Source organism: Scardinius erythrophthalmus, assembly GCF_964197995.2.
Source record: "Scardinius erythrophthalmus genome assembly, chromosome: 2".
In the NCBI taxonomy this organism is placed as follows: Eukaryota; Metazoa; Chordata; class Actinopteri; order Cypriniformes; family Leuciscidae; genus Scardinius; species Scardinius erythrophthalmus.
Genome location: NC_138222.1, coordinates 6,342,615 through 6,360,117, shown reverse-complemented (window position 1 = coordinate 6,360,117; position 17,503 = coordinate 6,342,615). Strand labels below are relative to the sequence as shown.

Below are 17,503 nucleotides of genomic sequence, written 5' to 3'. Positions count from 1 at the left end.
TCAGAGGTCACTCGTCATGCGTCGGGTCAGAGGTCACTCGTCATGCGTCGGGTCAGAGGTCACTCGTCATGCGTCGGGTCAGAGGTCCTTCGTCATGCGTCGGGTCAGAGGTCACTCGTCATGCGTCAGGTCAGAGGTCACTCGTCATGCGTCGGGTCAGAGGTCACTCGTCATGCGTCGGGTCAGAGGTCACTCGTCATGCGTCGGTCAGAGGTCACTCGTCATGCGTCGGGTCAGAGGTCACTCGTCATGCGTCGGGTCAGAGGTCCTTCGTCATGCGTCGGGTCAGAGGTCACTCGTCATGCGTCAGGTCAGAGGTCACTCGTCATGCGTCGGGTCAGAGGTCACTCGTCATGCGTCGGGTCAGAGGTCACTCGTCATGCGTCGGGTCAGAGGTCACTTGCGTCGGGTCAGAGGTCCCTCGTCATGCGTCGGGTCAGAGGTCACTCGTCATGCGTCAGGTCAGAGGTCACTCGTCATGCGTCGGAAGTCACTCGTCCTTCGTTGAGTCAGAGGTCACTCGTCATGCGTCGGGTCAGAGGTCACTCGTCATGCGTCGGGTCAGAGGTCACTCGTCATGCGACGGGTCAGAGGTCCCTCATCATGCGTCAGGTCAGAGGTCACTCGTCATGCGTCGGGTCAGAGGTCACTCGTCATGCGTCGGGTCAGAGGTCACTCGTCATGCGACGGGTCAGAGGTCCCTCATCATGCGTCAGGTCAGAGGTCACTCGTCATGCGTCGGGTCAGAGGTCCCTCATCATGCGTCAGGTCGGAGGTCACTCGTCATGCGTCAGGTCAGAGTTAACTCGTCATGCGTCGGGTCGGAGGTCCCTCATCATGCGTCAGGTCAGAGGTCACTTGCGTCGGGTCAGAGGTCACTCGTCATGCGTCTGGTCAGAGGTCACTTGTCATGCGTCGGGTCAGAGGTCACTTGCGTCGGGTCAGAGGTCACTCGTCATGCGTCAGGTCAGAGGTCACTTGTCATGCGTCGGGTCAGAGGTCACTTGTCATGCGTCGGGTCAGAGGTCACTCATCATGCGTCAGGTCAGAGGTCACTCGTCATGCGACGGGTCAGAGGTCCCTCATCATGCGTCAGGTCGGAGGTCACTCGTCATGCGTCAGGTCAGAGTTAACTCGTCATGCGTCGGGTCGGAGGTCCCTCATCATGCGTCAGGTCAGAGGTCACTTGCGTCGGGTCAGAGGTCACTCGTCATGCGTCTGGTCAGAGGTCACTTGTCATGCGTCGGGTCAGAGGTCACTTGCGTCGGGTCAGAGGTCACTCGTCATGCGTCAGGTCAGAGGTCACTTGTCATGCGTCGGGTCAGAGGTCACTTGTCATGCGTCGGGTCAGAGGTCACTCGTCATGCGTCAGGTCAGAGGTCCACCCTCGTCATGCGTCGGGTCAGAGGTCACTCGTCATGCGTCGGGTCGGAGGTCACTCATCATGCGTGATGCGTCGGGTCAGAGGTCACTCGTCATGCGACGGGTCGGAGGTCACTCGTCATGCGACGGGTCGGAGGTCACTCGTCATGCGTCGGGTCGGAGGTCACTCATCATGCGTCGGGTCGGAGGTCACTCATCATGCGTCGGGTCGGAGGTCACTCGTCATGCGTCGGGTTGGAGGTCACTCGTCATGCGAGATGCGTCGGGTCAGAGGTCACCCGTCATGCGACGGGTCGGAGGTCACTCGTCATGAGTCGGGTCGGAGGTCACTCGTCATGCGTCGGGTCGGAGGTCATGCGTCGGGTCGGAGGTCACTCATCATGCGTCGGGTCGGAGGTCACTCGTCATGCGTCGGGTCGGAGGTCACTCGTCATGCGAGATGCGTCGGGTCAGAGGTCACCCGTCGCATGGGTCGGAGGTTAGAGTTCTCAACGGGTCGGGTCGGCCCGACAAACCCGACGGGACCCGCGGGTTCGGGCCGGGCTCGGGTCGAAAATATAATCAAATGACTCGGGTCGGGTCGGACCTCGGGCTTAATCTTTTCCGCTCAGTAAAAAAAAAAAAAACCTTTATTAATCATCGCCGCTGGTCACCGTAAAGAAAGTCTGGCTGCTGCGTGTAACGTGCATCATGGAGAGGGGCGGGGGCAGACCTGACGCCGCTGCGTGCACGCCTTTAGCCTGGAGAAGAAGATGGAGTTGGTGAGAAGTAAACTTGCCGCAGGTGAATTCACCGTCGCTACTACAGCCTAATTATATATTTAAAGTGTATTGTTTCAGTTGTTTGTATTGTTTGTATTGTTAAAAGGCGTGAACATTAAAGGTTGATTTGAATTCCCGTCTGCTGGTCATGATAATACGTGTATGAGAGAGAAAAAAAAAACCACGCAACGTCGGGCCGCGGGTCGGGTTCGGGCAGATAATTCATGTTTATGTGTCGGGTTACATCGGGTTCGGGCTTTAAAAGCCACGGGCCGGGTCGGGTCGGGTTGTAATTTTCAGGCCCGTTGAGAACTCTATCGGAGGTCACTCGTCATGCGTCGGGTCAGAGGTCACTCGTCATGCGTCGGGTCAGAGGTCCCTCATCATGCGTCAGGTCAGACGTCACTTGCGTCGGGTCAGAGGTCACTCTTCCGCCGGAACTAGACTCTCTTATGGCCGTTACCCGAAGCCAGTGATTATAGTTTATAAAGTAATAAATATGGATATTTTTCGGAAACATTTTATTTTACATTGTCCTTGTTACATGTTACATGTACTTACCATAGTAATAACAGTAAATTATGCATAATTACATGCAACTAACCCTCAACCAAACCCTAATCCTACCCTAACCCTATAGTAAGTACATGTAGTTGATTAATATTACTCAGTACTTAAATATATAATATCACTGTAACAATGACAGCTTAAAATAAAGTGTAACCTATTTTTCTTACACAAACGCATCGCTTTGCTTCAGAAGGCCTTTATTAACTGGAGCCATATGGATTATCGATTCAAAGTCTCTATTCACTCTTGGAAGAGCCAGGGTATTTTTTAATATAACTCTGATTGTGTTAGGATGAAGAAAGAAAGTCATATACACCTAGGATGGCTTGATTATGGGATAATTTTCATTTATAGGTGAACTAATCCTTTAAGGGTCCTGACCTATGAGCAACAGTTTAGACATTATCAGTTGTTTCTTCCTCTAAAACCTTCCATTTTTAAGGAGAAACATCTCAGATGCAGCAGATCAAGAAATCAACACACACACACACACAATAAAATCGTCTTCTTGAAGGGGACAGAAATTGAAAACAGTTTTTCAGTTTCTCCCTGGTTTAAATAAAGACACTAAAGGTAGACTTCATGAGCACATACTGTTGTACGCCACTATTTCCACTATTTATGACTCTCCTCTGAGAACAGCGTCATAAGGCACAGTCTCCATGGAAACTGCTGAGGTGATGTCACCTGACTCGAGGATCAGTGTCACAATATCATTTATTGTTCCTTCTAAACAGGTGCATTATTCAAATCTGCATTTGTGCTTCATAAAAGAGCATTTATTTTCTCTCACACAGTCTTGGAGAGTGTGTACACTGAATATATAAAAAATAGTGTTGGAACACTGAACAATGCAAGACATTATGTAAACAGAAAAATGAAAAGGCAGCACCAATAGCTGACATGATAATTATGTTTTGCACATAATGTTTTGCTTGGCTTAGAACACTAGGCAGGTTTTCAGATGACTCACTCACCAAAGGCGTAGGAGACTTTTCCACATCCAAAATGAGTTTCCCTATGTTTCCTCTGTCATGGATTCTCTGCATGGCTTCCTTCACCTACAGGTTAACACAACAAATCACAAACGAAAACTCATTAAGTCAAACAAATGTGCTTTTGCTCATATGAAGTGACGCTCCATACTGACTCGTGTCACTGTCAAGTGTGTAACACCACAGACAAGACTAAAGAGGGCAGCAGAGTCACAATCAGCAATCAAACTAATGTAATCTACTTCCTCACAAGATAGATAGATAGATAGATAGATAGATAGATAGATAGATAGATAGATAGATAGATAGATAGATAGATAGATAGATAGATAGATAGATAGATAGATAGATAGATAGATAGATAGATAGATAGATAGATAGATAGATAGATAGATAGATAGATAGATAGATAGGTAAAAAAATATTTTCAGCGGGTTGATTTCAACCCACGCAAGTATGATTTCGCTCCAATACTCCCCAAACACCCCCCATAGTCCCAGACGTACACATTCAGTAGAGAATTCGGCCGTACTAAGAAGAAAATCGCATCGGCTATTTTTGGCCTACTTTTGACGGGCCATTGAGCTACTTTAGTTGACCTGGGAATATGAATATGAACTGAATATGAATATGAACCTGTGCCCACAGGTTATGTGGGGGATGCAAGATGATACAGTATGTCCACATCGAATCAGTAAATGAATAAACATGACAACTGCTAGTCAGGGCCTTAACAGTCCCTGGCATCAGCTTTCTAAAGTCAAAATGACAAAACAATTCATAAATATTAGTTTCAAACCACTGGATTGTAATAATACATAATTCAAAATGTCATGGGCATAAACAGTAAACTGCCTTTTAAAATATGTTTTTCATCCACAGTCTCTTACAGCAGCCAAGTGTCTTGCTCAAAGGCAAACGTCTGTAATCCTGGAGAGACGGTGACAAATCCTTCACACCACAAATCCTTGTTATAAACCAAAAGTGTCTTCAGTATGTTACAGCCAACCTTTTCATATATTTTTGTAAACAAATAATTGCTAGGGTTTCATGTTCAGATAAGCACTGATAAAGGTCGGAGTGCCACATGTGTCCGTTCAGGGACCGTTAGCATTAACAATGCAAGTTAACAGTCTCTGTAAGAGCATCATTAGTATTCATTGATACCTTTATGCAGGTGATAAAGCACCGGCTTCATGCGGATAGAGTCTGGAAAAAAACATGCCTTCTGTTTCAAACACTCATTATCGTTTCCATCACTGTATGTTGTTCCAGCTGTCAGTTTGGCTGTGCATGCTCATCAATCTTCAGACTCACTTCACTTTACTGTCAATTCCTTACGAAAACATCATAAGATTACAGTTCTCAGATCTGAGTATTCCACTCATAGGGCACTGCCATCATACACTAATTTCATATGATGATTTTAAACTGTGTGTTATAGAATTGTTTATGGTACTTGTTAAGACCTGCTATACTATTAAACTTCTGCATGTTACTCATCTCAAAAACACCTAAGCTTTAAAGGCAGAGGACACAGGGATTTAATTATTGGAAGCCACTGCTGTTCGAGTAATATGTCGAGTAAGTACGGACATCATCCCTTCCGCCCTCTCTTCCCATTAAACGTCAAGGGTCATTTCTCCAGTCGTGTCCCTCAGATTCAGCTTCATTTCACCGGTATTGCAAATATGTGGAGGGCTTGATTGTGTCTGAATGAGTCACAGTGGTCATGCAGGATTGGAGGCAATAAAACGCATCAGTGGAAAGATCGCCTCAATATATCCCCAGAGGCGCAGAATACGGTCGGTCACTGAGGATTTCAGCACAAATCGAATTTTCAAAGTCTCACAAATATTCATTTCTAAATCATTTCTTCACATAGCCATGTCAGACTTCATAATATAATTTAATTCTAATATAATTAGTTCTTCCAGCATTTAGTATAGTAATAATCAAGGCCGTAACCATGTCTTGAAAATCTGGGGGTGGGGGCATTTTTTGGTGGGGGGTGCAATGGTCTTATTATATAAAGGAATTAAATAATTAATGGATTTAAAGGAATTTAAGGGAATAAAGAAAATGGAAGAAAAACTAGAATTGTGTTTTGAACTATTTGCAAATAATATATTTATTTTAAAGCTGCAGTCTGTAGTTTTTCCTCTTCGTCGCCATCTCTGTTCGAAATCTGCAATTGCAGTTATTTGCGGAATTATCAACTTTACGTGGGTTGTGCCTCGGCACGGCACAGCGCGGATGAATCCAATGTTTTGAGGAGAATGTGCGGCTGTCAGTCGCCGGCGGTGTGGATACTGGCATTCGCAATCACAGATTCTACTTTTTGGAAGTATGACCAACATAAGAATTTTCACCGGAAAACGTCGTCTGAACAAGTAACATCCACATTTGTTCTGCCCAACTAAGGGGAAAAAAGCATTGTAGTAAATCGCGCCGATTAAATCTAACGATCGCTTATCTTATCACGTCAAACTGTGCAAATTATACTTTGTTCTCAAATTGTTAATGTTAACAACATCGACTACATTTAATGCTCTTCCCGATATTTATCCTTGTTTTTGCATGGGCCTGGTCGCAGTCTCTTTTTTTCTCCGAAGTCCGAAGTCTTTTGCGTTTTACAGCGGGTGAATCTCCAGTTGTCATTGGTGACTGTCATTTGAACCTTTCTGGATCCGTCATCAAATTGATAAGTTTAATTATATCAAGTGCTACGAGAAAAGGCTATAAATCTCCACCTCCAACATCCTCACACTCATAGTCTACTAGCCGAGACTCTTCTTTATGTGTACAGATGTGACGTAATGACACAAAAACATGCTCGAATTTCCCGCGGAAATCCACCAGTACCACTGTAATTAAAAACATTATTAAAAGCTTACCGTTTTAAATTGAGCTTAGGCCAGCAGAGAGTTTTGAACACTGGCTGGTTATGTTCTTGTTTTATTTCTTGTTAAAATTATTTTGGATAACTCTTAACCCAAAAAAGTTATTATATGCACACATTCACTCTTAAATGTTCTGTAAGTGATGTGACGCATTTTTTAGGCCAAAACATTTTTTGTCACATTCAGCAAACATCTCCTAACTCTCCGCTAGCTGCCTGTCCCCTGAACACACTGTAAAAAAACGCGGTCTCTCTAGACACCACAGGCTCCACAAATGGCAACAAAAACAAACTGGGCTCACCCGCACCACGAAACATAATAAACAGAGTTCCAGACAATAACCGACAAGAAGTATTGGAGGGTGGGGTTTGGGGGGTTAGTGCGTGTGCACGTGAAGGGGGTGTGGAGGAGAGAGAACAGAGAAGCATGTAGAGGGAAGTTTGAATTATGGTCGACACACGACCAAAGAGACGACGTTCCGATGAACAGATTGCAAAGAAGAGGGACAAGGATAAGGAACGCACGAAGTCCCGAATTTACATCGGAAAAACCTTTGAAAGGTGGCGAGAACTCCGCCGGCAGAAGGGCTTCCAATCCGACATTCAGTTGCTCTGTTTTTGCAGAACAGGTAAATCCATTTTTATTTCTAAACTGACATTCATGTTCGCCAAACCAACACAAGGATGTAATTAGCTAGATCTATGCAGTCAGCGTTAACTTTGGTGAATACAACATGTAACTTATGTTTCTAGCAGCGATCAATCTCTATTGTAAATGATCAAGCAAATTCACAGTAGGGCGACAATTTGTGTGAATGATTGTTTTCACCCACTGTTTGTTAAGAATTTGAATGTTCATTTATAGGCTATTGACAACTTTGACTAAATTTGTTTACGCCGCCGCCGTTGTTTAGGCTCACTGGGAAACGCGAACGTTATCATGCTATCATTGCGTCCTTGTATGGGAGCTATAGTTATAACCTCAGGTGGCGAGACGATTTTAAGATAATGTTTCTCTTTTTCTGCATTCTGTTCTGCAATATATAAAAGCATTTATCTAACTTGGCGACATTACACATTGAATGAAGTATCAGTAAAACGTACTTGGTTACTTACGTAACCTCGGTTCCCTTAGAGATAAGGGAACGAGTACTGCGTTGAAAACGCTGTGGGAAAACTCCTTTTCTCGAGAATATTGAAGCCTTTATTTTAAAACGCATTGCTGCAGCACATGCGAGAGCTAGAAGCTCGCGTGAGCGTGCTGATTGACTTGTGCAAAGCAACTGCACGAACCAATGGCGGAACAGCAGAGGAGCGCGAGCCAATCGGGACGCTTGGCACTCTGCCAGAGTCAAGCGCGCGAAACTGCACGTGACAGAAGAGTATAAATACACAGAGAATCCGCCATTTGACAGGTTTAAATCGACTGAAGCGAAAAGACACCTGCCATAAGAGACAATAGCACGGCAAGGCAACGCAGCACTCGTTCCCTTATCTCTAAGGGAACCGAGGTTACGTAAGTAACCAAGTACGTTCCCTTACGAGAACGTTCTCTCGTACTGCGTTGAAAACGCTGTGGGAACACTATTTAAAACGCCGTGCTTGTCGTCTTTGGCCAATCTGACTCACCGAGAGCTCCAGGAAGTACAGAATAGCCTAGGATAAAGAGACCGAATCTTCGGGCCCTTAGATATCCAAACAGATAAAGCTGGGCCAAGGGCCAGTCTTAAGAATCCCACAACACGAGATGACAACCAGTGTCTGAGTCAAAAACTAGTCTGGGTCCACAGAGCCAGCATTAGATAGAGACTACTCATGCCTATAAGGCAGGTACCATAAAGGTCTAAGATGTGGACGGAACGGACCAGCCGGCCGCCGCATACGTTATATAGCGCATAACGTCCTGCATAGACATTTTCATAACTAGTCTGGATCCATAGAGCTGGGGCCTAGCTAGAGAGAATTCGTACCTGCGGAGCAGGGACTTTTGGGTTGTAACGTTTCCAAATGTGGACGAAACAGACTAGCCGGTCGTCGCACAAGTGTGACAGAAAGAATGTCAAAACCAGCCTGGGTCCGCAGAGCCAGAGCTTAGATAGAGAGAACTCGTGCCTGCAGAGCAGGAACTTCCAGGTTGTAAAATCTCACAAATGTGGACGGGACGGACCATCCGGCCGCCGCACAAATGTCTTCGATAGGAACACCACTCGACCAGGCCCACGAGGAGGCGACGCCTCTCGTGGAGTGAGCTCTAACACCTATGGGACATGTAAGGCCCAGTGAGGTGTAGGCCAGAGCAATGGCATCCACTATCCATCTGGACAGCGTGAGCTTCGTGACGGGAAGACCTTTGGTTCGGCCCCCGAAACAAACAAAAAGCTGTTCAGACTGTCTGAAAGAGGCTGAACGCTCTAAATAAATTCTCAAAGCTCTGACAGGGCAGAGTGTGAGAACATCACTGAACTCTTCTGAAGTGGGAAGAGCTGACAGAGAAATAACCTGGGCTCTGAATGGAGTTGAGAGCACCTTAGGAATATATCCATGTCTTGGCCTAAGGATGACCTTAGAGTCATTGGGGCCGAATTCCAGACAGGAAGCGCTAGTAGAGAGCGCCTGCAAGTCACTTACTCTCTTGACTGACGCCAGTGCCAACAGCAGGGCGGTTTTCAGGGAGAGAGGTTTTAGGTCGGCTGACTGAAGTGGTTCAAAGGGAGGTCCCTTAAGAGCCCGCAGAACCAAAGAAAGGTCCCATGCTGGGACAGATGGCGGCCGAGGCGGGTTAAGCCTTCTGGCGCCCTTAAGGAAGCGAACTATAAGGTCGCATTTTCCTAAGGAGGCTCCGGCTTCCGATACATGCTGTGCAGCAATTGCTGCTACGTATACCTTGAGAGTGGAGGGGGAACGACCCGCATCCAGCATCTCCTGGAGAAAGGATAGCACTCTTGGTACTTCACAAGTGTGTGGGTCGAGGTTTCGAGCTAAACACCAGCTGGAAAACACTGACCATTTATGGTGGTAGAGGCGTCTGGTAGACGGAGCTCTAGCCTCCCTGATCGTGTTCAGGACGCCCTCTGGGAGGTCCTGGGGTACCCGTTGAGTGGCCAAGCGTGTAGGGCCCACAAATCGGGACGGGGATGCCTTATAGTCCTGTTGGCCTTAGCCAGGAGGTCGCGCCTCACTGGGATTGGCCAAGGGTCTGTCACAGACAGCCGTATCAGCTCCAGGAACCAAGATTGGGTTCGCCAGAGAGGAGCTATCAGGAGCACTGCGCATTTCGTGTCTCTGATCCGTTCGATGACCTGAGGGAGCATCGAGACCGGAGGAAACGCATAGAGGGGAAGGCTGGGCCAGTCGTGGGCCAACGCATCCCTGTTCTTTGAAAAGAAGATTGGGCAGTGACGATTGTCTTCTGAGGCGAAGAGATCTACTTCTGCCTTCCCGAAGACCTCCCAAAGTAGGAGAACCGTCTGAGGGTGGAGAGACCATTCCTCTGGGGGAACCCTGCCCCGAGAGAGCATGTCTGCTCCTGTGTTCAACGTGCCCGGCACGTGAGCTGCCCTGAGCGAGCGCAGATTGGTGTGAGCCCATAACAGTAGCTGGGTGGCTATGGCAAGCAGGATGTGGGACCTGAGGCCGCCCTGGCGATTTATGTAAGATACCACTGACATGTTGTCCGTCCGGACCAATACGTGGTGTCCAGCCAGGTATGGGAGGAAGGTTTTCAGGGCCAGGAAAACTGCTCTCATTTGAGGCAGTTGATGTGTAGGCGTTTCTCCGAGCTCGACCAGAGGCCGGAGGCAGGCCTGCCCTCGTACAGCGCTCCCCAACCTGAGTTGGAAGCGTCTGTTGAAATCACCCTCCTCTCTGAGACCACCCCCATGCTTACGCCCTGCTGGTACCAGCTGGCGTCTTTCCAAGGTGCCAGGGCTTGAACACAGCGCTGGTTTACCTTGATAACCAAGTGGCCTGAATGCCAGGCGTGGGGTGGCACCAGAGGTGCTAGCCACAGCTGAAGAGGACGCATACGCAGTAGGCCGAGTTGGAGTACTGATGATGCGGAGGCCATGAGGCCAAGGATCCTCTGGAACGTTCTGAGGGGTACATAAGAGCCCTCTGTGAGCGATGCTGCGAACTGCTGAATCGTTAGAGCACGGGCCGGTGTGGGCCATGCTCTCATAAGTACAGAGTCGAGAACTGTTCCCAGGAACGTGATACGTTGGCTGGGCAACAGAATACTCTTGGCAAATTTGACCTTGAGCCCTAGACATTCTAGATGTCTGAGGAACCAGGCTCTGTGAGTATGTGACTCCGCCTCTGACTGGGTCAATATGAGCCAATCGCCGAGGTAGTTCAGGATGCGCATTCCCCGCTGTCTCAGGGGGGAGAGAGCTACATCCATGCACTTCGTGAATGTACGAGGTGCCAGTGCCAGTCCAAATGGTAGGACTGTGTACTGGTATGTCTGCCCCTTGAAGGCGAATCTCAAGAATGGCCTGTGGTGGGGGTTCACTTGAATGTGAAAGTAAGCGTCTTTTAGATCTATTGAGAAAAACCAGTCGCCTGGGCGAATTTGCGCCAGGATGTGTCTGGTCGTGAGCATTCTGAACGGCCGTGACATGAGAGCCTTGTTCAGATGTCTCAGATCTAAAATGGGTCTCAGGCCGCCGTCTTTCTTTGGAACAAGAAAGTAACGGCTGTAAAAACCTGACTCGCTCTGAGAAAGGGGGATCTTTTCGATGGCCCCTTTGGCCAGCAGACTTAACACTTCGGTGCGGAGGACATGACTCAGTGTGCTCCTTACCGTGGTTTGTATAACCGCACGGAAACGCGGTGGTCTGCGGGCAAACTGAAGCGAGTAACCGCGCTTTATGATGTTCATTACCCATTCTGAAACTCCGGGAATAGCTTGCCAAGCTAGAGCCCGCAGAGACAGAGACATTATCATATCTGGAACGCCCAGTGTTGGGGGTTCGAACTGACATGTATGTGAGGGAGAAATTTTTGCTCGGTTTGTGCTTTTTGTGGGTCGCTGTTAAAACAGCGTTTGAGTGCAGGGGTGCGTGACAGGTGACGGGCCCATGTTCTGCATTTAATACTGCTCCAACCGCCTGAACTGAAGAGGGGGCTGAGAGTAGCACTCGAGCGATCTTCGGGGCTGGTCCGGCCGCGGCGGGACAATGACCCCTCTTTAAGCCGGTTAGGACGGCTTCTTGGGCTCGTGATCGAGCGTGAGCTTCGGCTGCGGGCCCTGGCGCTTAGGGAACAGGAACCGTTTTGCATGCTTCATGCGCTGGCTAGTCTCAGCCACTGGGCGGGGCTGGAGGACTTGTGAAGCTACCCTCTCAGGTCACGGCGTGCCCTTGGGGCGCCGTTGGACCGAACTGGAGCGTTTAGGGAGGAAATGCTTCATGGCGCTGGAGACTTTCTGAGCCTCAGTGAAGCGGTCTGCGAAGCCGCTGACAGATGGGCCGAAGAGACCAGATGCTGTGACCGGAGAATCGAGGAAGGCGGTTGTGTCTGCGTCCCTGATTTCGGTCAATGTCAGCCATAGGTGGCGCTCTAAAACTGCTAGGCTGCCATGTTGCGGCCCAGTGCTTGAGCGGTGGTCCTAGTGGCCCGTAGCGCTAGATCTATCGCACTTCTGAGGTCCTTAAAAGTGTCTGGGTCAGGGCCTGACTCATCCATGTAGCGGAGGAGCTTCGCCTGAAACACTTGGAGGGTCGCCATGGCGTGGAGAGCAGAGGCAGCTTGACCGGCGGCAGCATAAGCGCGGCTGGCAATGGCCGAAGTAGTTATGCACGGCTTAGATGGGTGCACAGTCTTAGACCTCCAACTTCCTGCAGTGGGAGGGCATAAGTGTGCAGCGACCGCTTCCTCCAGTGGGAGGAGACACACATAACCTTTTTCTTCAGCGCCGTCAACAGTGGAGGGCGTTGAAGAAGCAGATGAGCGCGTTCGAGCTGAAAAGGGCGCGCGCCAGCTTTTAGTGAGCTCTTAGTGGACCTCAGGCAGAAATGGAGCGGCGCGCTGACGAGGGGCCTGTTGGCGCCCCGGCAGGTACCACTCGTCGAGGCGGCTTCTGGCAGGCTCAGCTGGAGAAAAACCAGTAGAGTCCCAGCTCGTTGACAGCGCGAGACATGACGCGGAAGAGTTCGGCGTCGATGTTCGCTCGAGTGTCAGAAGGGTCTAACTGAGACGGGGGGGAGGGGTCCGCGGAGCCCGACCAATCCTCGTTCTCAGATGCCGCCACGGAACTGCGTCATGCAATAACATCAGCAGATCCGTCAAAAGAGACGAATCCCGCCGCTTCAGACAAGGGGCGTTGGTCGCTCTGAGAGAACAGAACTGAGAAGAGCGTGGGGGAAGCACGTGGAGAAAAGCCCAGCGTGCATCCGCTAAACTCACCGCGTTCAGGACGCCTCATGATCACGCCGCTTCTTCCTACGGGGCTCGCGGGGCGCCGAAGACGGAAGAAGGGCGGGATAACTCACCGACGAAGCGAGAGCAAGTCTCGAGCGGAGAGAAGAAACAGGCATCCCGTCGCGGAGAAGGCAGCCGCCTATAGTGAGCGCTGACTCGGCGTGCTCAGGGTCGAGACAGGCAGCACACAGAGTGTGTGTCTGTAAACACAAGCAGGGGAAACCCGCAGTATTCACAGATAGAGAGCGGCATTTGAATCAACACAGCGCGCTGTGAAAACAGCGAATTTGCTCTTTTAGGATAGAGAGAAAGAGAAAAAGGATACTCGTCGGATGCCACAGGGAAACGCTCAGCTGGCAGATGCCGGGATGCGAAGCTGTTCCGCTGGACGGCTGTTCGACGACGAGCGGCTTCACTCGGAGAGAATCAGCGACGAGGTGAGTCGAAAGCTGAAGGAGATAAAATCTGTCAAATGGCGGATTCTCTGTGTATTTATACTCTTCTGTCACGTGCAGTTTCGCGCGCTTGACTCTGGCAGAGTGCCAAGCGTCCCGATTGGCTCGCGCTCCTCTGCTGTTCCGCCATTGGTTCGTGCAGTTGCTTTGCACAAGCCAATCAGCACGCTCACGCGAGCTTCTAGCTCTCGCATGTGCTGCAGCAATGCGTTTTAAAATAAAGGCTTCAATATTCTTGAGAAAAGGAGTTTTCCCACAGCGTTTTCAACGCAGTACGAGAGAACGTTCTCGTAAGGGAACTTAACTTTGTTTGTAGTGACTATTTGGACTTTCCTTTATGCCGGAAGGGAGGGGAGGAGGGAGGAGACGGGATGAGGAGGAGGGAGGGTCTAGCTAGCCTCCGTTTTGTCTGACAACAATTCGAATGTCAACAAGAAGTAACGTCTCCCGGGATCGCTTACAGCACCTTTAAACTCGTATACCTAAATATGTTAAAAACTGGTCTGCTAATGTTTCTGGTCACGTTTAGTTATGAATCACTCAAATGACCGTACATAAATGATAGCCTACATTTTCAATTCAAAACTGCAAAAAGTTGAGTAGTTTGCATTACTGATTTGATATTACTGTCCATAATATTTCATAAATACAGTTGTCAAAGGTTTAACTACTTACATCCTACCTCACAGTCTTGGCTTCTGTGAACAGTAAAGCCCACCTTCTTTGATTTGATTGGCCATTTCAATCGTTTTGACATTCGTCTAATTTTTCTCCCTTTTTTCCCATCGCATATCAGCTTGGAGAGGCGTTACTGTTTCATACTGTACTACAATACACAGAGGTACAAGTAGTACAGTATCTCCCACTAATAAAGCATAAATAGCATCTAACAACTATTTACACTAAGTGCAAAGAAAATACTGCTTTTTGCACTTTGTGTAAATAGCATCTATCACTATTTGTGTATCGCTAAGTGTAAGTGTAAATGGCATTTAACGCTATTGCAAATAGCCTCTGCCATAATGTTATTCCAGACTCCTCTTGAGAGAACAATTGTCCCGATCTGCACCCTGAACTTGTTCATTATCGCAGAGACAAAAGGCGACCTCAGATCAGTTTAGGTTGGCACTGGATCTCACCCTCAGGAATTCCCCTCCCGAACACTGAAGTCATGGGAGTCTGACCGCTGGCACTCAACACACTTCCCTCGCTCTCAAATAATCCTCAAATAACACACCTGGTCAAGAGCTTCACTGCACTGGAACAGATGGACCACGTTGGTCAATTATTAAAAATGAACATCATTAAATTGAAATTCACTAGCATTCATTACAATACTAAAATGAAAACAGAAGGCTTTTTAGGCAGTAAAACAATTTCTGAGCTATCTTAATATAAATGAGCAGTCGTTGGACAGCACATGCGGTGACTAAGAAACTGCTCTGAACTATTTCATTTTAAAGCATGAACCACGGAGCGACCTTGCATTAGTGGGTTCCCTGGTGTTATGTGCCAGTTTAAGCCTGGTGCCGCCACAGCCTGTGAAGACTATTAGTCTCTTGTCAGGCACATCATAAGAGCACATACAGTCTCTGACTATCAGGCTGGTCGTTCTGTTCAGCCGTTTGAATATAATGATCTGGGTTACTCTTTAACTTAAATCAAAGGTACACTGCTCACAAAAAAAAAAAAAAAAAAAAAAAATCAGGATATACAGTATCATCAGTCTTTCCTATAACCTATTAAAAGTAGTTTTACATAGCTATGCGGTTACTTGGGTGTTCTGGGTATTTGGTCAAGAGCATTCTGGTCTCTAGTTATTCATTTAGCAACATTATAGTTCATATAGGGCCAGATTTACTAAACAGGGCAAATTAGCATGAGAGCGCAATTCCATAAAAGTGCCGATGGGAGTGGAAAGTTCACAGACACAGCCGGATCATTTCCATAATGACCAACGCAATCTACAAAGAGCAGCGCAAAGTAACGTCTGGTTTAAGACATGGCAGTAAATAATGGCGCAAACACCAGTAAACTGACTAGCGCAAACCTTAGTAAATCACCTTGCATGATTCATTTAAATACTCTCCTCTCATAAATATTGTGTCAATATTGTGTCAAATGCATATGCAGTGAGGTTAGCCGCAAAAATAACCCTGCTTTCAGTGCAAATCTTTAAGTGCAAACGGCAAAAGAGGGTTTACGCTGGAGCAAGCTGTTAGTAAATCTGGCCCTTAGTGTGTTAACATAGCATTGAACTGGTGTGTATATCAGTTATTTTACAACAGGTTTGAATATGGCTTAATTTACAGTTTTAATTCATTTTAATTGTTTTATTTACATAAATAATTAGGCACATCCCATAAATAAGAGTAGAGTGTTTTACTTGTTCTTCTAATGTGACTCAGAGAGTGCTCTACAAACATCCTTGTCAATCAGACCAAAATGAAACTATGCTTTCAGTCGCACAGCACTGCATGTCCTCAACCAATGAGATCAGCACAGGGGAATCTGTAAGGCTTTCAAGAAGCCTGTGATTAGAAAGAAATTAAAGTGTGCATGGTCTCTCAACACCCAGAGGTCTACTTTAAATATCTTTATGGAGAGGCCTTTGTCCCACTCCCAAAAAACTGAGGCTGTGTCTGAAATATATACCCTTAAACAAGGCACTATTTGAGGGAACAGCCATTTATAGTGGTGTCCGAAACCAAAGTGGACGTTATCGAGTGCACTCATTCAATCCCACAATGCACCGCAATAACGAGTGTACAACAGATACACGGTCGACGGTTAGAGAATACCCATAACGCACTTTGACGGTCGTGTCAAATGAATTCCTGCGCCTGCAGATGAATCATCCATCCATACATTTTCCAAACCGCTGGTCCAATGTGGGTACAGCGTAATATCATACAGAGTAATATGTTAATATGATGCAAATTTATTGTAATTGTTTAATTAAGGTTTATACATAGTTTCCATGACAGAGTTCAAGATAAACCTTTTCATTACTACTAGAGCTGCCAGTTTGCAAAGTTTCAAATGATTATTAAACGACAAGCACAAACTAAGCAAAAGCGGCAGTTCTTCTGGCGCACTCAGTGTCCGAATTCACTCACTCGTTTTCATTCGCTCCCTCAAGTGAACTATATTCGTGGAGTAATGTAAGGAATAGTGAATGAGGGTATAGGGGGGCAATTTCGTACATTGTTGAGCATACATTGGTTGTACACTCTTTATTGTGGTGCATTGTGGGATTGAATGAGTGCACTCGATAATATCCATTATGGTTACGGCCACCACTATAAATGTCTGTCCCTTCAAATAGTGCCCTATTTAAGGGTATAGGGGGTGATTTCGGACACAGCCACTGACTACATTTACATGTGCACCAATAATGTGATTATTATAATAATCAGTGTAAGGTCTTAGATGCACCGATGTATCGGCCAACAATCGGTATTGGCTGAAAAAAGCAATTATTTTCACTATCACCATCAGCCGATTGTTTAAAAACAGCCAATGATCAGTGCCGATTATATGCTGTCAATCAAAAGGGTGCAGTAAAACATGACCGACTGCAACTCACACTGTGTGTGAAGAAAATCTCTCGTGTTGAGTTAGTTAAGGCAAGTTAATGCGACAATAAGGCATTAACAGCTAAAAACAGCTACATAAAAGCAGGCACTATTTGACCCTATGAAATACCGTAGCTCAAGCCAGGGTTGCCAGATCTGCAGTTTTCCCCTGTAATAAACATAAGTAGCGCACCTCTCACCCAATAATCGCGAATAGCTCAAACAAAGTGCCATCTTTCAAATTCTGTCCATTTTATCACGAAATGCAAACAATAAATGGCATTTTGACGCTCTTAAATGTGACGAGACAGATTGCTACAGCGCCTCAGTTCAAGCGGAGAAATCTATTCTTCATTGTTTCTATTCTTCTAGAAAAACATGCATGAATATCAGAAGGTAAGTTGAAAGATACAGTCCAACTTACCAAAATCTGTACCAT

At 47.1% G+C, this 17,503-nt stretch overlaps 1 protein-coding gene across 1 annotated transcript in view; it reads right to left on the bottom strand.

Moving 5' to 3' along the window:
• Positions 1-17,503, bottom strand: part of vat1l (vesicle amine transport 1-like) — a 43,647-nt gene that overhangs the window by 558 nt on the left and 25,586 nt on the right. The window contains exon 8 of the mRNA XM_081358850.1: positions 3,692-3,775. Coding sequence (XP_081214976.1) covers positions 3,692-3,775 — 84 coding nt within the window. The remainder of the gene's footprint in view (positions 1-3,691; positions 3,776-17,503) is intronic.